The following is a 23,096-nucleotide window of genomic DNA, read 5'->3' as shown; positions in this document are numbered from 1 at the left end:
TGCTCCTTAACTGCAGGGACAGCCCATGCTAAACTGTTGGCTCTTCACAAAGGCTTGTTACTTTGCTTTCCACAGTTCCTCATGCCTCTAGTAGCAGACCTGAAATAGGCAGGACTTCATTCAAAGGTGCTTCTTAGAAAACTTGGAAGCAGACAGCTCCTAATCACTTCCACCCATGACTTGGTTAGAGTACAGGTATGTTGCAAAGTAGATAGTGCAGCTCAAGAGTTCCTGTGCGTTGCTGACCATGCATTTAACCTATGTGTAGTTAACCAGCCTTTGCTACGCTGCAAACAATAGGCAAAACATTGGGACTGGCATAGTGTTACGCAGTGAGGTGAATTAAGCACTTTACCTGACATGCCCATAAATGGAGTGCACTGCATAATGCTAAAGAGCCTGATTTTCACATACAGATTGTCAGAATTTCTGAATTAACCACTTCTGACTTCCTTGTGCCTCCCTCTACGTCTCAGGCAATAACAGGAACATCTAGGCTAAGTACAGGCATTTGGGGAGGTTACATTTGGTTCAAAATGGCTGCCTGACATAAACTTGGCTCGTACTGGAGCCGACCTGACACTTACAGACCTGGTCTCGGTGACCGGCAGTCAGTCTAAACCTGTAACCAGTCCATGCACACAGACTGGTCTAAAAATTGCAAAACCCAGTTTAAGACAAACCTGGGTCTCTGAATAGGGTTACCATATTTCCAGTTCCAAAAAAGATGATACCTGTTGGGGGAACACCTCACTCCCAACCCACAGCCCCTTGTCCCCTTACTCCCAACCTACAGTCCCTCACCCTTCCAGGCTGTGCTGGTGCCCCTCAGTCCCAACCCGCAGCCCCCCAATCCCTGCTGCTGACCCTCGCTCCTGCCTTGTAGACCTCTGGCCCTGCTGCTGCCCCTCACTCTGAACCAAAAGTTCCCCACCCCCACCCCAGGCCATGTTGGTGCCCCTCACTCCTGGCTTGCAGCCCCTGTCCCTGCTGGTGCCCCTTACTCTGAGCTTCCAGCCCCCTGCTCTCCCCAGCCCTACTGCAGGGGCTCCCCCAGCTGCCCCTGTCCCAACTGGGCTGGAGTGCAGCAGCTCTGATTCATGCAAGCAGTGGTGGACTGAGCTAGGCCCTTGTGCGGGCGGGAGGGAAGAGGGGATGCCCATTGCAACCCCCAATCTGAGCTGGGGCTCCAGCACCATGCCAGGTGACCTGGCCACACCCCCTGTGGGCAGTGTCTCCTGGCCAGCCCGGCCCCACAAGCACAGGCCCCAGAGCCAAGCAAGTAACCCCTGGTGGGGGGGAGCAGCGGGAGGGATGGGGGTGTAGGTTCTCTGTGAGGGGGACCCACCCTACCCATGGGTCATGACTGCCCCCCAACCCCTTGTGGGTCAGGCCTGCCCCCTTCCACCCACAGGTCACACCTGCACCCCAAACCTCATGGATCATGCCTCCCCATCCCCCTGATCCCCTCCAACCTGCTGGACCCCCCAACCCTCCATTAGCCCACCCATCCCTGATGTTGAGCAGCCATTTTGAACCAATTTAACCTCTCCCTAACACTCCTGAATGTATGTAGTTAGCCCTAGTGACCAGCCAGCTCTCATACGGCAAAGTATTATTTATTCAGATCAAAAATATTTCAGAAAAAAAAAACATTCTTAAAGTAACAGCCATGTTATACGTGAGCCTGGCAACCTGATTACCTGCAACTCCAAGTGAAGTCCGGTGGAGCTGTGTTGAGCCAGTGCATCTGAAAACCAAACCTTGTGAGCTAGATTTTCCAAGTTGCCCAGGACTGGTTTCAAATATTCAACCTCTCCAAGGGGAAGCCAGAATTTTAAAAGAATTCTGATCCTGTGTGATATTTTGGACCTAGTTTTCCGAAAAAACTCAACACCTAATATGCTGCATCAAGCTCTTGAAGAACCGGTGGCTTGTTTAGTGGACCTGAGCTTGTTGGAAGATCTGGTCCAGCATTAGAGAGGTGATCTCTTTGGAAAACAGAGACCTAAGTAGCTCGCTCAAGGTCACAAAGCAAATCTATGTAGATTAGTAAAGAAAGCTCAAAAGTTCTGACTCCAATCCCTGCTCTGGCCACTATTTTAAATGCACAAGGCGTAAATGAGAAGCAGCAGCAGCCTGTTCCTCTTCAATGTACCCTCGTGTTGCATCTGTTTCCCTTAAGATTTTCTTGGGGTTGGTAGGCAGTCTGCTTTAAACTGGCAGAGAAGACTTGTTTTAAGGAACAGCCTTCCATTTTAAGTTCTGGCTGGCGCTGTTGCTGCAGCTTTTTTGACCGTGAGTTAAATCATTTCTCCACTACAGGACTGATGTGAGGCTAATACTAAGCAGGTTCTGCAGCAGTGCCATATGGATTGCTTTGCCCTTGACCGGTAGCGGCCTTCCGTTTTCATCAAATGGAGCTCATCACCAGCGTCGGTAAATAACATGACATGCCATTGTGTGGCAAATATATATTTTTAAATAGGGTTTTGGAGACTTGATAATGTCTTACTGGGGTTCCAGGAGTTCTAGGACTCTTCTTTCAAAGAGGCTCAAGAACAGCCTCCTGTTTTTCTGCTGGTAATTAGTATAGATACAGCCATTCCCAAATGATTGCTTCTAACCAACAAAGAAAGCCTCTGTGGTGTCTGAAAAGTGGAGGCGTTTAGAAACAAGGGGGTGTTTAGTGCTTTTCAAAAGTGCTGGCTTATCTCCCTGAAAACAGTATGGTGCTGGGTGCTGTACAAGAACCTGCAAAGAACAGAATGATGTGCCCTGTCCCTGGATGATTAGCAAGAAGTGGCGTAGCTGACTGACGGAGTTGTAGGAGAGAGCTCTTTGCTGAGTGTACCTCAAGGTTAGTGCTCCATGCAGTAGCAGCTGCAGGCATCACACCAGATTAGGTCTCTCCTGAATCCTCACCTTCTCTCTCCAGTCCTACTCGCCATGCTAGACAACTAAGTTGTTGAAAAAATGCAGCCTGTGAAGGGCTGTTCCCCACAGCCTGTTGTTCTGCTACAGATATTGCAGCGCTCTACAGCAAGGGTACTCAACCTCCAGCCCATGAAGCCGTAGGTACGCAGCCAGGCCCCCCCACACCGTGGGACCAGGCTTGCGCCAGGATGCCCCCTGCCCACTTCTGCATGGCGGGCGGGGACTGTCACAACGGACCTATGCCAGATTGGGAGCATTGGCCGGATCTGGCCCACGGACGGGCTAGGCACTGCCCACATAGCTCACCAGCCAAAAACGTTGAGCGCTACTATTGTACAGTAATGTGGCATCCACTATTGTTACGATCATGGTACTGCAGCACATTGGCCCATCTAGGCAGGCAAGGTAGGGCTGCGCGAAACTTCAGGTGGTGATTCTATCTGGAGGAGATTTGGCCTGATTTGGTAGCCAAATCTTAATCAAATCAGGGGACCAATTTAAAGGTCCGAATTGATTCAAAGCTCTCCGAATCTTCGGCAAAGATTTGGAGAGCTTTGATGATTCAGGCAGTCCCCAGTGGCTGCAACAGGGAGCTGTAGCTGACTCCAAGCTGGCAAGTACTAGAGGTGGGGGCTGGGGAGGGGACTATGTGGGGCCCCCTGCTCCCCCAGCCCCCCCATGGCTGCCCTGCCCACCCCAGCTCCTGGGACTTTAAAAAAAAGCCCTGGTGCTCACTGGGTGCTGCTGGGTGGGGGGCGATCCCCACTGCCCTACGCTGCATGGGGGCCTCTGCACGAGCCCCCTTGACCCCCGCCTGCTCCCTTGGCCTCCCACGGCTACCCCGCCTGCTGGAGCTCTGGCCCTTTAAGGAAAAAAAAGCCAAGAAAAGCCCCGGGACTCATTGCTCCTAGTGCAGCCTCAGGGCTTTGGGGGCTTGTGCAGAGCCCCACATGTGGCACGGGGCAGCGGGGATCACCCCTGCCGGCAGGAGCGGTGAGTCCCGGGGTTTCTTCGGGTGTTTTTTTCCTTAGGGCTGGAGCTGGCCCATGCAGGAGACCCGTGGGGGAGCGGGGGTTCGGGGGCTCATGCAGAGCCCCCCATGCAGTGTGGGGCAATGGGGATCATCCCCTGCCCGGCAGCACCCGGTGAGCCGGGACCCGGGTCGCGGCCATTGCCGGGCGGGGAGAGGGGCAGGGGATGGGCCTGGCCTGGCTGATTTGGAGATTCAGCTGCTGCCGAATCTCCAAATCAGCTGAATTGAATCAGGACAGTGATTTGAGTCACCGAATCGAATCACTCTCCCCCAAATCAGCCAAATCCGAAGCGAATACCAGCTGTTTCGCGCAAGCCTAAGGCAGGGTCTTGTTGAATGGTGACCTGGTTGGAATCACCTCTAGAGGTTTTGAGGAGACTATTAACAGCCAGGGTGATGCGTAGTGGTTTGAGGGTTTCTTGTATCAATGTTATTGAAGTTGTTGAAGTTGGATTCCCCCAAATCAGCCAAATCCGAAGCGAATACCAGCTGTTTCGCGCAAGCCTAAGGCAGGGTCTTGTTGAATGGTGACCTGGTTGGAATCACCTCTAGAGGTTTTGAGGAGACTATTAACAGCCAGGGTGATGCGTAGTGGTTTGAGGGTTTCTTGTATCAATGTTATTGAAGTTGTTGAAGTTGGATTAATTTTTCAGAAGATAGCTTTCATTTTCTGAGATTCATGTTTATGGGGCCAAAACTTGGACACTGAACACCCAATTGTCAAAGTCACTGAGCACCCAGCTCCATTGTTTTGTTGTTGTTGGAGGGTTTTTGTGGGGGGTTCAGTTGTGAGTACTCAGTACTGCTGAAATCAAGGTTGTGGCATGACAGGTTGACTCTCTTAAATCAGTGAATGTAATTAGTGGATGAATTTGCTTTTACAATGCCTGCCCATTTCACAAAGGTGGTGATAAATTTAATCAGTGAATGTATACAATGGGCTCTGAGACCCTTGGCTGAAAGATGCTATAGAAATACTAAGGATTATTATTTAGATGCAAATATTGCCTGAGCCGCTGTTGCTTTTCTATGAATAAAACAAAGGATGACTCTAATAAAGCTGAATTTAACTGAGTGCTCCAAAAGCAGATTTTTACCCAAGGGCTTTAATCTAACAAGGTTTCATTTTCGTTATGAGGCAGTATTGATTTATTTTTTTATATCAGGTCTGTCAATTAACACTGCAACTGCAAAGCATCTTATACTCAAGGAGCATCTTATAATGAGCAGTTGATCTCAGCTCTAACGAGCAAAATGTCTAGGCAGAACCATCAGGTTAAACAATTGGTTCGAAGACTGGTAAACTCGCCACCAGGGGTGCATCCAGATGAGCGCGCATCTGTGTTTCCCCAGGGACAACTAGCAGTGGCACATAGTTGTGGCGCTGCTAGTTGTCCCCAAGTAATGCCCATGCACACATGTTCTGGTGCGTGGCAAGTTACCCTGGGTGGGGCAGGGAAGGCTGGGGCCAACACCTGGGCTGGCCCGAGCAACCTTAACTGGGGTACTGGGGGCTTCCCGGAGCTCCAGCAGTGGTGATCTGGGTGCGCAGAGCCTGGCTGGTAGCCGGAGCCGGGCTTCAGTCAGCCAGGCTCTGGTTTCAGGGAGTGTATGCTGCTGCCGCATGCACTGCCCCACTTTTTTGTTTTGTTTTTGGTGCTTTTTTTTTTTGACACTGGGCTCTCCCAGTATCAAAAACAAAAAACAGAAAACCTGCCATGCTGCAAATGAGCTGAACTCGTGGTCTGCAGATCTGTGGCGCCACAAACCGCACGTATGCACTCGTCTGGACACGCCATCAGAGGCTTGGTGTTAGTAAATGGGTTCCTTCCCTTTGGGCCAGACATGTGATGTTTTTCTGTAGAGCTGAATCAGGCCTAGTAACTGTAAACAGGAGTGACTGTTGTTCACCCATCTCTGAGGCTTGGGATCCTGACTGTATGGAAAAGTGTGATCGGGTTACACCACGCCTGCAGGGACAGATCACACAAAAGTGGTGTCTTTTCAGTGTCTGGTGTCAGAGTCCCAATCCCAGTGATGTTTGGCTGTAGATTTAGATTTAGAAGAGAAGTAGGGCTGTGATTTCAGCCTGGTTTATGACTATTTATGAAGTCCCCAAAAGCATATGGCTTCCAAGAGAACAAAAGTTGCACCATGGCACTTCCCTGCTACAGTAGTTGGAGATGATACCTTGAAATTGGTCTCTCTCCAGTTGGGCCCAGGGAACCACAGAGCTGGAAGGTGGTGCTGAGCCAGAGTGGATATCCAGCCTTCTAGTTTGCATCTATGCAGCAAACAGTTGACAAATCTGTGGTGTTTTACGGAGAAAATCATTACGTATTCAGCTATATAGCACATTTCTGAGCTGAGCAGAGTGGCTGGTGGTTTGCTAAGTTGTAAATATAGTGTTCAGGTCAAACCTGAGATACTCCAAAGAGCTTTGGAAAAGCTGGAACAATTCCTTGTTCATTCATCCTACTCTCCAAAATAGAGTGAGTATTTGGGTATCTACCAGCTACCTGCATGAAGGACCAGCAGACATCTCAGGCATGGCTACGAGAGTGCTGGGGAAGACTCCATAGAGGAGGTGTAGATAACCAGTAATTGATTTTAAGTTTATTTTGTAGGTGTGTGGGGGGCAGGGGAAGGTGGTCTGTCAAATTTTACAATCTTTGCATTCTCCTATACCTAAGGAAGGGTGTGTATGCCCAAAAGCTTGGATAAAGATTTTTTTTTTTTTTGCAAATATCTAGTTGGTCTAATAAATGATATCACCTCTGTCATGAGTTCTGATTCCTTTTCCTTCCATACAGTGCCTCATGTATCTCTGTTACTGCTGGTATGCATGTACTCTTGGCTTGTAGTTATTCATGCTCAGCCAATAGTTTTTAATAGTTAGAACCAAGAAAACCAAGTATGTCTAATTTTCATGACCTCTAGCAATATTGAACAGGAGGCCTAATGCAGTGTTATTAATATGTTAATAATAATTGGTTAGATCATTATAATTATATTCACTCCACTGCCACCATGGCAAGGTGGAGCTGCACAACACACCTACAGAGCCAGATTGGGAAGCGGCTGTGGAAGGAGTGAGTGCTCTGGCTGCAGACCGGCTTGGTCTGACCCTGCACAGTGCCTCCTGGAAACGGAGGCATGTGGGGTAGGTGGAATTTCCCCGCGCACCTCTGTTTTCAGGAGGCAGAACTGAGAAGCAACATTAGCAGAAAGGTGCGCTGCCTGCATTATCTTATGCAGCAGAGACATGGGGCAATGTCATCCTGCAGTGGCAGCAGTGATGCAGGGTTCTCATAGCACACCACTTGAGAACCACTGGTATAGGCACACCAGAAAGATTGCTTTATCTTGAGCACTTTGTACTGATGAAATGGAGGTTTAATATGATGTGAACATCTACTCCAGTCATTTAATTTTACTGCCTATACATATCATCAACTGTCTGTGGGTCTGCAGGACTAGTGCCAAGAGCTTTTGTCAGAGGTTTGTTGCTCCTGCTGAGCTTTTGCTTTTCTTTCCTGTGGCCTGAATACTTAGCTTTTCCTCTTGAGCCTTCTCTTTTTGTCTCCATACTGGAGGACATAATGCTGTTGTTTCTTATCATTGGAGCAGTTTCTTGTATTATACATGTGGATCACACTGACTTGCTGAAGTTTTGCTGCTAGAGAACTGCTCTGTAAAAGCACTCTGCTCTGCAGCATCACTTTCTAATACAAAAACCTTCCTTTCTGGTGCCTGTTTAATACCTAAAGACTTTTACCCCCTGGAATGTCCCAGCCCATGCATAAGCCACAAGCCCCCTTACCCATTAATCTAGTGATGTTCCTGTAAAATGTAGCACAAGGCTGGAGAGTGAATGACTGAGCTATGTGATACTAGAACAAGTCCCTTTTTATGTGACTTCCAGCGTGCTTTGCACAACCAGCTGTTTTTATATCCATTCTTTTGGAGAGTAGGTGTCATTTAGGACATTTATACACACATTTTTCTGGCCCGTGATGCACCGGAGATCCACCACTTAGTGTGATTAATTGAATCTGCTCCGCACATGAACTGAAGCGAACTGCTTTGCACCGCATGCAGTTGTAAAAGTGGCAAAATGCACATCAGCGCACAGAAAATGGTGGCAGCGTGCTTTTGAACTAAAGCACCTTCAATGTGTTTTAGTTCAAAAGCGTGCCGCCACCATTTTCTCAGTGCTGATGTGCATTTTGCCGCTTATACAACTTCAAGCGTCGCAGCACTGGGTGCTTTTCATAGCGCCTGGCGCTGCGGCACTTGCACGTGTAAAAAATGCCCTTAGGTTTGGCTTTCAGCTAATACACCGATACAGTAAATGGTGTGTGTCTCAGATGTTTTGGTCTCAGTTTTGTTTGCTTTATAATCACTTGGGCCAGTGATCTCAAACAGATGTTATGTGATCATCTGGTCCCTGTTAAAAGCAGAGGCCGAACTAAAAACACCTGCATGTTGAATTTCAAATTTGAACCCAAACTTTGCTTCTTGGGTCCATTGCTAATTAAGATGAGTATGTTGCTTTTGTTTAATTTGTGAAAGATGTCCTTGTTTTTGCATGTTGATTGGTCAGGAAGTTTTGTAAGTGCTGGTAGCTATCAATATTCTGTAGATCACTGGTTCCTAACCTTTTCCCAGGGGGCCAGATGGGCAGTGCCCAGTCTGTCTGTGGGCTGGATCTTGCCGATGGACCCAATCTGGTACCAGGGGCGGGTACAGTAGGCACCATCCAGCTGTGCAGAGTGGGATGGGGGGCAGTCCGGCCCCAACCCAGCTGTGTAGGGGAGGGAGCGTGGCTTGGCCCCACTGGGGGTAGGGGGCATGGCCCAGCCCTGATCCAGATTTGGGGTGGGGGGCCCAGCCCCATGAGTAGAAAGGAGTGCGACCCAGCTCCAACTGACCATGCAGGAGTTGGGGTTTAGGAATTTAGCCAGGGAGAGAGTGGTCGTATTAAAGACTACTGCTCCCCTGCTCCAAATTTCCCAACCCATGGGCAACCCCATGAGCCAGATGCAATGACTCCATGGGCCACATTTGGCCCATGGGCTGGAAGTTGAGCACCTCTGCTGTAGATTGTTTCTGTTGCTTACCTAAGGACCTCAGATCACTGGGTGTCTTTCCAGTGACTAGTGGATTTTGGGTCAGTCTAACTGTAACCTACATATACTGTACTCTACATGACAAAATAGACTGATAACCTACAATTTAAGGCAGTGGTTCTCAACCTTTTTAGACTCAAGGCACCCCTTGGAAAGTGCCAGCTCTTAGGTTTCACTATTTTTTTTTTTTGCTTATGGAAAAATAAATTCTGTTTCCTGTTTAAGATCAGTTTTTCTGTTGCAATGAACTCAGAAAGACCACAGCTATCTTATCGTATTTATCTTTCAAATCTCTGGGCGTGTGAACCTTGTTTGTAAACCTAACAGTGTTGACATTGTGTGGCACCCTAAGGTGGGATCTTGAGGCCTCTTGAAGGGATCTTGAGGCACCCCAAGGTGCTGTGGTTGAGAATCACTGATCTAAGGGTCTGCTCTCCTGAGATGCTACCTACACAGGAACGACCCAAGAAATGGAGGGGAGCTGAAGGCTTGTGCCACATGGTTATGAGCTTATGTTTACTATAATTTGTCACAAAGGCAAGTTATGTGTTTTGAAGAGTAGCATTAAGATAACTCATTTTCTACTTTACATGCATGAAACAATAAAGCCTCTGGACTAAGTTTTTACCCGCAGCATACTCTACTCCAGGGATGCACTTGCCTGACCCCATATACGTTTGTTTTGTACTTTTTGTTAATAGAAGGGTTTTGGGAACCTGAGCCCTGCCGTACCATGCCTCCAGCAATCTTAATGCTCACACCTGCAAGAAAGGCAGCTAATAATTTCCTGAAGGGAAACTGCAGTCTCTCTCTTTTTTTCCCCCTCCTCCTGCATTACCATAATGAAATGTCAGCCCATCACTAGGCTTACCATGCAGCAGATGTCTGTTCATAATTACTGTTGTCACAGAGTGTTTACCCCGATCGTCTAGCCAGACTGTTACAGAGTTAAGTGGATCACATCTCAGGATAGCTGCACATCTGGGACAAAATATGACCACTGATGCTTTTTAGGGAGCTCTCAGTCCTGTGAGTTTTTATTTTGAGACTGGGGCATTGTGCATGCAGATAAGCTTTCAGAGGAGCTGATTTGCTTAGAGGATCTGTTCAAGAGAAACACCATGACAATGGCTGCTCTCACATGAGCACGCAGACCAGCTGCTCTGTTCTAGTCAAGCTTTCAGATATTTCTCATCATCACTCTGCCCCGACAGTACAGAATTAGTCTCTGCAGTTTGTTCTGCGACATCTTGCTCACATCCCATATTTTAAAAGACACTGTCAGTCGAACTGCCTTTTGAAATGCACCAAGGGTGAAACACGTGGCATTGTAGCAGCATCCTGTTAAGAGTTTATTTCATGTCCTGTGTAGCTACCATGCACTAAAGTGGAAATCCTACGTGCTAGAAAGTGGCCTAACACAGAGAACAGCGCTAAATCATGTGATAAACCATTCCAAAAATCATTGGTACTACTATTTAAAAAATCCATTTTCTTGTTTTCCTGACTCTCTCCCCTCAAGTCATCCAACTGATCAGTTTTGTAAATCGGTAACAGTGTAAGCAGACTTCTTGACCCGGTTCAGTAAGAAAGTGTCATGATATCTAAGGTTTTGCACTCGGTGATGACATTTCAGATACCTTATTCCAAAAGCTGTTTTTTAAAATTTAATACTGTTCTTGTATTACTATCCAACAAATCCAGTTTACTTGTTAGAACTATGCTTCTGGGCTTTGGTCGCCACCTGGAGCTGGGAAGGAATTTTTTCCTCTTCTTGCTGTTACGCGGGGAGGGAGGGGAGCGGGTTCAGAAGCATTGAGTGTTGACTGCTGCCAAAGCTACAGATTTTGACTGGGGTGCTGGGATGTGCCAGTGCTCCTGTTGGGACTTAAACCTGGAACGTAGGACATAAGAATTGCCATTTACTGGGTCAGATCATAGATCCATCTTGCCCAGTCTCCAGTGGCCACACGGGTGCCAGCACTTCCTCCTCCTGCTGGAGTACCTGGGCAGGGAGCCCACACTGAGCCTCTCCCCTCCTCGGTGGAGCCTGCTGCCCTGCCTGGCTTGCCCAGAGCAGGATCCTGCTGGCTCTCTCTCCCACCCCAGCCCACCTCTACCCCATCCTATGGCAGGGCAGGAGCCCCCTGAGGGGGCTGCCACCCTGGCAGCCCTCAACACGGGCTGGCAATGAAGCGAGGGAGAGCCAGCAGGGCCAGGAGCCTTCTCCCAGCTAGGTTACCCCGGGGGGGAGGCATGGGCCTCCCAGGAGAAGGGTAAAGGCAAGGGCTTCTCGAAAGCCTCCTGCACACGTGGGGGTGGGAAGGGCAAAGGGCCAGTCACCAAACCCAAACCACAGTACCTAGGGGAGCCAGGTGTTCTTCATTTAAGAGCACCACACTCAGGCTGTCCCTGGCCCTGCTCTGGGCTCTCCACTGCCATTGCCCCATCTGACTCGGGCAGCAGGACTCCTTTCCCAGCCCTCACCCACTGGCACTGGGTGAGGTACTGGCTGCCCAAGAAAGAGGGCCTGCACTTCAAGACCAGGCAGTGGGCCCCCAAGATCATGACAGCCTCCAGTTTCCACAGCAAGAAAGTTTTCTTCCTTGCCATGGGGACCACGATCCAGGAGGGGGTGAAGAAGGGGGTCTCTGTGGGAGACAGGCATGTTCCCCTCAAGCCCCTGGGGGAGCTGGGGACCCAGGTAGTCCTGAGCTTTGTCCTCCCATGCCTCCCTAACTTGGCCATCCTGCTGGAGGCCCTGGGGAGAGTCATCTTCCTGGTCACTCCCTTCCTACGGGGGGCCGGGACCCGAGCCTCTGCCATGTGCACTCCTTCTGCCCCCAAGTGACGATCCAGCTGGTGGCAGGGGTCAGGGTGGAGGCCAAGGGGGTTCTCGGGGTCCCCTTTCCAGGTGTCCCTAAAAAAAGTTACACGGTGGGGGACCTGAGATTCTTCTGGTGCTGTGCACTGGGGCACCTGCACCAAGAGTGCCCCTTAGGTCAACAACGAGGGGCACTGCAAACTCCCAACACGAAGAGGGGTGCCCACACCACTGACACCCTGGAACTGCAGCTGTTGCACCCAGGTCCCCGACAAGCTACAGGCACCCTGTGCTTCAGCCACCGGCAAGATCTTAGGGCAGGGAGTGAGGGAAGCAGGCAGAAGAGGGAAGGGAAGCGTCTTTGCCCCCACCCCTGCTGTTACTACCCATTCTGTCCCCAGTCCCAAGCCATCCTGTTCCCCCAGAGCTGATCCACCCTCAGACCACCCCGTGGCTGAGTGGGTACTGGTCCCCTCTGGGTGGTGCAGTGCTGCCAAAGCTAAGTGAATTCCAAGGCACAGCTCAGGCCCTCTGACATGGAGGGAGCCCCCCTCCAGCCCACCAAGAGGGGGCCAAACTGAAAGACATCCCTGATTACCCTCCCCCCCCACCCCAAGCTGCACTAGACACCCACCCCCAGGGAAAATAAAAAAGATCAACCCCATGGAGGAGGATCTGTGACAGCCAGGCTGTCCTGGAGAGGAGCCCATGGAGGAGACTCCCCACTCTGCTGAATACAACGTGCCCCCGCAGCACAGCAAGTGCCAAGGCAGAGGCCTCAGCCACCCCTGGGGCAGGTCCAGCAACAGAGCCCTCCCTCTCTGACCATCTCGGGGAGGTGGGAGCCCTGGGGCTCATGCTAGTGAGTCTGATGGGGAAGAGCTCCTTCCCCAAGCCTCTGGGGAGGGCACTGACATCATGAAGGTGCCCGACAGGTCTCCTCCTGTGCCACCGCAAACCACTGCAGAAACCATCTCGGACCTGCTACGTGGTCCCAACACAGAGGGAGTCAAAGCAGGGCCCCCTGACACCCAGGACAGCCCTGAGGGAGGACCCTGCATCAACCCCCAGGTTCTGCCCTCCCGCCCGCTGAGCCCACCCCATCCCAAGGGGCTGCACGCTCCCTCCACCAGTATCAGGACAAACAGCAGACTAGGTGGTTCAGACAGTGCTCTGCCGGCCCTCCACCACCACTGGGGCAGAGGAGAGGAAAACAACTACCCCTCCCAGCAGCCAAGAGGAACCCACTGATCCACAGGGCCAGGAAGAGGACGACCGGGACTCCGTGGGCTCCGCAGAGTCCATGGACCTCTCAGCCCAGCGGTCCCCAGAGACAGCCTCTTCCCAGTGCGGGCCTGGGAGTGGGACAGGCTCAGCTGTGCAGGGTGGGCAGCAGTGGTGCTGGGAGGGGTGGCTACAGCACCCAATGGCATAACATGTAGGCCTGTGTCACACACACATCTCATCTCTCTGCTCAGTCAGACCAATTTCTATATTGGATCAGGAAGGAATTGTACCTCGTAGTCAGATTGGTACAGATGCGGGGGCAGAGCTTTTGTCTTCCTCGAGGGAAGAGTGGGGTATAGCCCTTTTCCTTGGATCTCTTGAGTGTGTTTTAACAACCTGTGTAGCAGCGGGACATTAGCCACCCTTGTCCCCCTGCTACACCCCTGGCAGGTTAGGGTGTCATGTCTTGTGATTGTCAGGGTTGACTGTAATTTTATGAATAGGTTAGACAATGGATTTGTAGGATGGTTTGGATATGGATAATCTTGTCCCTGGCAGGAGGTTGGACTACATTACTTCTAGGGGTGCACTGATAGAGATTTTGGGGGCCGATGCTGATAGCCGATATTTAAGAAGGCATATCGGCCAATACCGATCCTATATCCAATATAGCTGCCTCCAGTTGATAAGTCCGGTGTGTGGATGTGTGTGTGTGTGTGTGTGTGTGTGGGGGTGTGTGTATGTGTCAGCCCTCCTGGGGTGCAAGCGGGAGCTGCCCCTACCCCATGAGCTGCACCCCACCACTCCTGCCCCAGCTGGGCAGCACTTGCCCATCATCCAATATAGCTGCCTCCAGTTGATAAGTCCGGTGTGTGGGTGTGTGTGGGGGGGAGTGGGGAGGGTATGTGTCAGCCCTCCTGGGGTGCAAGCAGGAGCTGCCCCTACCCCATGAGCTGCACCCCCCCCACTCCTGCCCCAGCTGGGCAGCACTTGCCCATCCCCTCCCTCACCATGAGGGGCATTGATCTGCCCCCCTCCACACCCCGCTGCCTCCAGTTGATAAGTCCGGTGTGTGGGTGTGTGTGGGGGGGAGTGGGGAGGGTATGTGTCAGCCCTCCTGGGGTGCAAGCAGGAGCTGCCCCTACCCCATGAGCTGCACCCCCCCCACTCCTGCCCCAGCTGGGCAGCACTTGCCCATCCCCTCCCTCACCATGAGGGGCATTGATCTGCCCCCCTCCACACCCCTTCCTCCCCCCTGCCCTTCCAACTTACCAACTGGAGGCAGCTCTCCACGCTGCCAACTCTGCTCCATGCTGCCCTGCGGCTGCGTGCAGCATGGGCATTTATCGGCCAAATTATCAGCCCCATAGGGCCAATATCCGACATAGACAATTTTCTTCGTATTGATCCAATATTGGACCAATGTATCGGTGCACCTCTAATTACTTTTGATGGTCCCTTCCAGCCCCACTTTTCTGTGAGTCTATGAGTCTTCCCCTTCACCCTTTAACACACACATTCATTTTCTTGCAACAACAGTGTTACCACCAGGATAGCTTGTAAAACATGTAGCATAAGGGTATCGCTTTACCTTGTGGAGTATATTGACAGGCTGTTCAACCTCTGTGTAATTCAGCTAAGTCTGATGTTTGCCACCGCTTTCTACCAGAAAAGATTTAGAGTCAGTCCTTGCTTGCCAACAAAGTAGTTCATTTGGCATGACCATAATTGAAATCTTCCTATTATAACAACATCTCAGAGTGGGTGTCAGCATGAAAGAACATGATTGCTATAAAAAGGAGGTTTATAAGGCCACCTTCGTGAACATGAAAGTGGTCAGAGTGGCAGTGAGTTTTTTGTGAACTGGTTTTTTTTTTTCTTTCATTCTTTTCTCTTTGGTAAGAAAGCTTCCTTTCTCAGGCTCTTGGACACGGCACAAGCAGAGCAGAAGGCTATCTGCCAGGTTTCTGGGATTGTCAACCTGCTTATTGCTCAAGGGTTCAGAGCAGGATCCTTCAAACTGAAACTCCCTGCTGATTTCTAGCCTGTTGGTTAGCCCTGGCACAGGAATGATATCAGAACCCCCTCAATCTAACCTAAACCCTTGCTGAAATGTCCCCTCCAAACCTTTTCCTCTTTGTGTTGTAGTTCTAACTCCATTGTGAGGGGCCAGGTAGAATAGCAGGTTTGGGCAGAGCCCTGCAAAACTTTAGTCCTGTGAGTAGTTGTCACAGTGGCTTTGCAAATTCTGCAAGGCTTTACTCTGATTACTTCCTTTTACAGCAACCTCCCTGCCCCTTCCCCACCCCACGCTCTGGGCATTGTATTGCTGGACTTGGCTCATACCTGCTCTCTTTGTTTAAGTACTTTCAGCATTTTTTAGTTTGTTTAAAGGAGGTGTAGTTTTGCTGAGATGTGCCAGGTTGATAGCCCCGGGATCAGAGCTGCTGCATGCCCTTCATCTCGCTGACCTGGACACAGCTGGCAGTCCTGTTACGCTGTGCAGCATCCTGTTCAGATGTCATATGTCCAGCTGTGATCCAGGAAAGCTGTGGGCAGCACCATACCTAGACTCCTGGCGGCCCTGGGCGAACCTTTAGTATTGGGCTCCCCTTCACCGGAGATAATGATAATAATAATTACCATTTTGGGGCCCCCTTTCTGTCCGGGCCCTGGGCAGTCACCTGGTTCGCCCATGCCTGTGTCTGGCCCTGCATGTATGGCTTCCATGGACAAGTAGCCAGGTGCCTCATTTCTCCTGCTGGATCAAGGTCAGAAACTAGGCAGCAGTATATGGCAATGGTCAGCAACCTATAGCCCATTGAGCCTGTGAAGAGACTGGATCCAGCTCACAGCAGCACAAGTGACATCCCCATGGTCATAGCACCTACCTTTTTCTATCTATTCCCCCAGCAGCCACTACTGATCATTGTGAGGGTGCAAGGACATAGTTCGTGGTGGGCACTGGGTTGCAAGCAGTGGTCCATTGTGGCAAAGAGGCTGCCAACCCTTGGTATACAATGTATTGGCCCAAGGCTACTTGTCCCTGCTGCCAGCTGCATCAGCCACTTTGGCATTTCCTCAGTTTCAGCATCCTCACCCACTCAGCAACAGGAGGCCTCAGCACTTTCCCAAAAGCACTCATAAACCCCTGCGTCTCAGAGGTGAGCAGAGAGGCAGAATTGTGGGAAAGAGCTTTATTCTCCCTGCTAAATGATTGGGGTTGCACGAGGAAGTTAGTGGCCGCCCTGCTGCACCATTTATTTCCAAGTCCTTGGTCCCACACCAATTTAGATCCACTCACCCTATCACCCACTGGCACACAAAACAGGCACAACCGCCTCCACCACCGCCTGCTAAATCTGCGCTGTGGTGTTCAGGAGCAGCAGTCATCTGACTGTGTCTCTTCCCAGAGCTGTGTTTGTATAAATGATGCTGAGTGTAAATAAAAACGCATTGCTTAAGTGGTTACACTGCATCAGTGAAGTTACTATCTTTTTAAATAAAACGCATTGCTTAAGTGGTTACACTGCATCAATGAAGTTACTATCTTTTTAAATATGGCCACCTATGTTGATTTTTTTTTTTTTAAAGAGATGCTTAATATGCAGGAGAAAACTAATAATACCAAGCTCAGCAAGGAAAAAAATATACTTAAGCTAAAAGGGCTGAACAAAGCTTGCAGAATTTAGCCTGTGGCTTTCTAGAGTGGGACATTTGCCAGCATCTCATTGGAAAAGGGAGGGTAACGTTCTGGATTTTGGTCATTGGAAAAGGGAGGGTAACGTTCTGGGTTTTGGTTTCTTCTGGATGTGTGGGCACCTTTTAAAGCTCCCTTTCCCATCTCCTTATAGTGCACTATCAGAAGATCATTCATCGTGACATCAAGCCATCCAACTTGCTCCTGGGAGATGATGGGCATGTCAAAATAGCAGATTTTGGAGTCAGCAATCAGTTTGAAGGGAGTGACGCCCAACTTTCCAGTACTGCTGGGACACCAGCCTTCATGGCTCCTGAGGCGATTTCAGATTCTGGCAAAAGCTTCAGTGGAAAGGTAGGTCGGTGCTGGTCTGTGTATCAACACCAAGCAGGATGGGTTAAAAAAAAAAGTAAGAAAGAAAAGAGGGAGGAGGGGTAGCATTCAAACCAGAAACCAGCCTTGCTCATGTGCCTTTGTGTTTAAAAGCCAGGACTGTTAGGACAAATTTATTTTTCTTTTGCTGTTCAGTAAAATCCTGGGCTCCAAACTCCATTGTTACTCCAGACAAAACTTCCATTTATTCCTGCAGGGGCTTGGACTAAATGATGTCAGATTTTGACTCATCCTTACTTTTAGGAGGCAGAAATTCTGCTGCCTTTCTCAGCTTGAGCATTATCTTTCTGATTGAAATGAATGGGGACTGGTAGTTGGGTAAAGTCCTACTCCATATGAATAGAGGTGGTGGAATCTGACCCAGAGGCATTAAAGTATGCTTTGTAGATATGGTGCCTTATCTATGTAATGTCATTGTTCATTATCTGTAGACTCCGGTTCTTAATCAAAAACAGTACTTTATGTCTGAGAAAATAATTGGATGCTCTAAAATATATCTAATGCTGTATCTGATTTATTAAGTACAGTTGCTTCTTTTACAGGCAATCGATATATGGGCCATGGGAATTACCCTGTACTGCTTTGTGTATGGGAAGGTAAGATGATTGTAAAATGATTGAATTGTGTAGAAAAGCAATGCCTTGGTCATCTTCTTGATTGAGTCACAAAGAGGACAATACAAGAAAGGGCCTCGTTTTGCAAACACTTGTTCTTCCAAATGGTCCTACTGAAGCCAAGGGGTAAATAAGTTAGCTTTGAGGAATAAAAATGTGTAAAATGTTATTGTAGTCATACCTGCCCAGAGCAGAATCTATGGCAATAAAAATGGCTTTCCCAAGTATTGCCTCTATTTAGAAACAAATCACCAAAGCATGTAGAGAGAAGCACAGGCTTGATATATAGCCACTCAAATGCTTAGATACCACGACACTAGTGAAGTATAGCAGAAACAAAGCAGTGAGAATAGCCTGCTATGCAAGCAGAGTATCTTTATGGTTTTGTAGGAGCCTTATAGGATTCTCCTCCTCCCCTATCCTACAGAGCCCTACAGCTCTCACTGCCCAGATCAAATCCTGATGTAGCAATAACCAATCAGGGTAGCAAGTGGCATCACAAGTAGCTTTGTCATTCTTGAGACATGGCTTAATTAGACCAGGTTATTTTACCAGTTTTGATAAGTCCCCACTCTGTTTCTAAAATAAATTGGAGCCAAATCCTGGAGCGAGTGGGAAAGGATTCTGAACCCATCAGGGCATTGCCTCATTGTGATGACAGCTCCCCAGATGTAGTCTTGAGAAAAAGGAAAGTAATAAAACCAGCCAGTTGTGAAGTCCTGTTTCAAGTAAACTTGCCACAGTTGACCTCAAAGTAACTAATGCACATTTATTTCCCTTTGCTGGGGCCAGGCGGCTTGGGAGCCTGGCAGCCCTTCTCCCACCAGAAGCAGGTGCTCATACTACTCTCTTTAGATCAGCTGTAAGGAGGGTTGTGCAATGTGCTACTCCCACACCTCCCCAACTTATTCTCCAGGCAAAGCAATTCAAACACACTTCAGTCAGTATAACAGCTCTCATCCTGCCTCCCATGTCACTCTGGTAAGAAGCAACAGAATTGAAGCATATAGGAATCTAAGAAAAAATTCACATCTGAAACAAATGCTCATGGATCCCATATATCCACATGGAATATGGAAAAGCAATTGCAGAAAAATATTCTGGGCATCAGGTAGGTGGTTAGTGCTTAGGAATTATAAAACTCTTCTGTCAAAAGAGTTTAAGATCTCTGATTAAACTTAAAAATAAAATAATTAATGCATTTAGAACCTGATTTTTGCTTTGTTTCCTTGCCAAACTTTGTTTCACCGTCACTGAGTTGCGAACAATTAACACAGCGCAAGGAGTGGTTGTGATAGAACAGCTGTTGCAGGAAATGCACAGTTCTGAGCTGATGTCACGGCAAAGGCATTTCCCAGTGTAGTGTTTTAAAGTCTAGCTTACTTGTTCATGATTCCAAAGATCCTTCTTGCTGAAAAAATCCCCATTGTGGGCACACATGGTGGTAACGTATCCAGAAGAGAAGCACCACAGGGAAGATTGCACTCTTCCTGAATAGGGACTATGACTAAAGGCTTCCCAAAAAGTCTAAATAATCTGGTATGATAGGAAATACTTTGGGGACAGAGGCAGGAGGGAACTAGTCCATAAGCTGAAATTGTGGCTAGAGAGAGGCCCTCCTGTGGGGGATGTGTGTGCATGTGTGCACACACGTGCCCCCAGTACGTGGAATCTATCCCCTTGTCCATGGATAGTTTCTTGGAAGAAATGCATTTGCCTTGTCTTTGCACTAGGGCAGCAACTCTCACTACTATTCATTTGGACTTTTGTTGATTTTTTTAGGTAGTTTTTTTTAAATTAAAGACTCTGTCTTAGTGATGTTTATCCATAGATCTCAAAGTGCTTTACAAAAGAGCCCAGTATCATAATCTCTGTATTACAAAATGGAAACTGAGGCACCAAGGAATGCAGTGACTTGCTTGAGGTTACCATCAGGTCACTGACAGAATAAAGAGAAGAGTGCAGGTCTCCTGCACCCCAGTACACAGCTCCATTCTCTAGGTCGTGTGACTCTTGAATGTTTTAAATTGAATTGTTTAAGCAAGGCAACTGTGCACTTAGGAGTGGAGTTGGGGATACTTTACTTCAGATTCAGAGAAAATGTATTTCCGTTGTTTGAATGGCAAATGCTAAGTGGGGTCTGAGATGCCTGACAGCTAGAAAACCGCTGGTTTGTTTTTCAGTGCCCTTTTATAGATGAGTACATTCTGGCTCTTCATAACAAGATCAAGAACAAGCCAGTGGAGTTCCCAGAAGAGTAAGTAAACTTTATTGAGCTATTAAAAAATAAAGTGCAGTCTTCCTGTTATTAACCACGCAACATAAGTGGTACTAGGTTGCCATTGTGCTGAACAGAACAATGCAGACGAGAGATGTTTTCCAGTTTTCTGTGTCCTTTTTGTACGCTTTTGCATGAGACCATGTCACGCCTTTCTTTGAATGCTTCTTCTGCCTTCTTTTCTATCACATCAGATGTATGCAATTTGTGTCAAAGTCCTTCATAACCCTAAACCCGTCCTACCTCTCACTTCTCATTTGCAGTTGATATGCTGCTTTCCATCCTGATCAGGCAGACACACCCGCTTCCATCACTTGTTAGATTTTCAAAGAGGCACTTTCATGCTTTGCTCATGCTGCCCTTCAGGCTTGGGAACAGCTCACTGTGAACATCTGCAAAATCAAGTTTTCCTCCTTTAGGTCTCTTCTTAATTCTTCCTTCTTGTAACAGCTACAAGAAACTTGGCCCTGATGAGCAGAGACAGCTCCCTGTCAAGCTGACCAGTACTGTCTTGTTGTTCCCTGGTACTTCCATCTGTCTTTCTCCATCTGTTTCCTCTTGCTGTATATTTAAAATGTAACTCTATGTGGAGTTCCTCTCTTTTGTGTGTGTGTGTGTGTGTGTGTGTGTGTGTGTGGACAATGCCTAGCACTTCATGACAAGATGGTGCAATAATCATAATAACTGATAACTCACTGTTGACTAGATTGTCCTCTGCTTCCTCTAGGACACACCTGGATTAATGCAAATTTTATTTAGCTACCTATGGATCAGTTTAAGGTCCCTTGCTCACATGGGCAATTATTCATATCAGTACCATCACTGGATTTCTTGAGTCCATAACCACCCCCAAATATAACTGCTGTGGTCTGACCATGAAAGCGAGCTCCCCCAAAGAAAGCTTGGTGGTAATATAAGTACAACATGAGTGAGTCAGGGTAGCTTTGCTCTGCAGTTGCAATTTTCCCCTGCCTCAGCAGGGTAAATTGGCTCATGTTATGCTGTGACTGGTACCAAGCCAGCTTGGGTACCTCTACTTCTGTGACTTCACTATAAACATGTCCTAACAAACCTGGCGTAGCTGATTTTGAACAGAGCACTCCTAGGTAAAAATGGATTGCTACCTTCTCTTGCAGGCCAGATGCAATTCCCAAAGAAGTGCCTGTCAAGAGGATTTAAATTGAAAGTGAGAATGGGGTTGCAGAGTTAGTTGATCCCTCAAAGCTTTAAACGAAGTTGTTAAAGAACTTGGTGCCCTCTGGAAAGCGTCCCTTTAGAAGGCCCACCCACAAGGTGGGGGTTTTTTATGAACTCTGCAGCTAGGTTTTAACAAGGTTGATTCCCCAACATGTGCTTTGTCCTACATGTGACCTGATGAACACGTGACTGACCTGTGGGTGTGCCCTGTTTCAGCACTGCTCATGAGCAGGATTCTTCCTTGGTTCCAACGTATGTCAAAATATTTTAAAAATGACTGGTGATTTCAGGTGCCTCGGTTAGGTCTCAGCTAGAGACATCTGAAAGGGCGCCCATTGTCAAAGGCTGGATGCTCACACTCTGGTAATCAGTAGAGAGGCCACAACCATGCCTATACAGTAGTGATTATCAACCATTCTAGATTCAAAACACCCCCATTAGGCTCAAGGCACCCCTTGGAAAATGAAAGCTAGGAGCTGGCACTTGCATTTTGGCTATGGAAAATTAATAGAGCAATTCTTCTGTTGCAATGAACTCGGAAAGAGAACAGGTCCAAATGTTTGACGCTACGGATTCCAATTTGAAATCTCTGGGTTTATCTTGTGAACCATGTGTAGGTGTTTACACACCTAGCAGTGCTAATATTGAGCAGCACCCTGCAGCTCTCTCAAAAGGATCTCAAGGCACCCCACAGTGCCACAGCCCCCTAGGTGAGAATCATTACTGTGCAGTCTGGTTAGCCAGTTTCCTCAGTTCCCAGGGAGGAGTTTGGTTTTCCATTGCCTTTCACTTGTACGAGTTGTGTGAAACATGCTTCCATTCTGATTCTGCTAATATTGTTCACACATGTTGCATTCACATTTTAAGCAGGCTATGAATGACTCCACCACTAGCATACCAGGAAAGACATCAGGCCCCATGTGCCTAGTCAGGAAGATATGTCAAAGTTAATGCCTCGCATGAAAAACCCCTTTAATGTTCTACTGCTGCCACTAGTTACTGAGACTATTACACAGGTTCCCCCACTTCCATGGAAAGTATCAATGCTAATGATAATGTATAGCTGCCCACCCCCCCAGAGCTCAGGCCACACCACACACACCCGGCAGGCAGTGGCTCTGCATACCCAGCACCACCTGGCCGCAGTGCAGTGTTGTGCAGGGTCCTGTGTGGCTGGTCCTGGGCTCTGCCTCCAGCTCCAGCACAGACCTGCGGGCAGGAGCGGCTGCAGCAGCTCTTGTCCCGGTCCTGAGGGGCAACACGGCCTGCTCCGGCTGCTGCTTCTGCTGTGCCGGCCAGGTGCGGGCAGGGCATGGGCAATGGGGAGGTGCGGGCTCAGGACCCCAATGAATTGCAATCTGCCTCTTATGAGTGGGTGCTATCCAGCTTTAATTTGCACATATAGCAGGGTCTTCCCTGTGGTTGGGGCCTCATCAGCTGACCAGGCTCCCAGCCACAGGGGTGCACCATGTCCAGCTGGGGCTGGGAGTCCCACACCTGAAGGGACTCACAGCACCCAACAGCTGCGGGGTTCAGGGTCCCACAGAGCAAAAAAACAACAATGAAGAAGCACAAAAAAAAGTTGACCAGTTTCACTTTCCAAGTGACTTATAAAATGTTAAAAAATCAACTAAATGGTGACTAGCACCTTTGATTTTTAAGCATGATTTAATAATTTAGCCCCTGATCCTGTAAAACCTTCATTCATGCAGTCTGGGATCTTACATTTTGCCTTCCAGAATGAATTACTCTCAAAAGCAA

General features: G+C 48.6%; 1 protein-coding gene across 1 annotated transcript in view; it reads left to right on the top strand.

Annotated features, from left to right (window-relative positions):
• CAMKK1 (calcium/calmodulin dependent protein kinase kinase 1) overlaps positions 1–23,096 on the top strand; it is a 213,547-nt gene that overhangs the window by 155,020 nt on the left and 35,431 nt on the right. The window contains exons 11-13 of the mRNA XM_006029150.3: positions 17,008–17,207; positions 17,789–17,842; positions 20,044–20,117. Of these exons, the coding sequence (XP_006029212.2) occupies positions 17,008–17,207; positions 17,789–17,842; positions 20,044–20,117 (328 nt within the window). The remainder of the gene's footprint in view (positions 1–17,007; positions 17,208–17,788; positions 17,843–20,043; positions 20,118–23,096) is intronic.

This window comes from Alligator sinensis, unplaced genomic scaffold (assembly GCF_000455745.1).
Source record: "Alligator sinensis unplaced genomic scaffold, ASM45574v1 scaffold419_1, whole genome shotgun sequence".
In the NCBI taxonomy this organism is placed as follows: domain Eukaryota; kingdom Metazoa; phylum Chordata; order Crocodylia; family Alligatoridae; genus Alligator; species Alligator sinensis.
The sequence above is the reverse complement of the archived record's forward strand: the minus strand, read 5'-3'. Positions and strand labels throughout refer to the sequence as shown.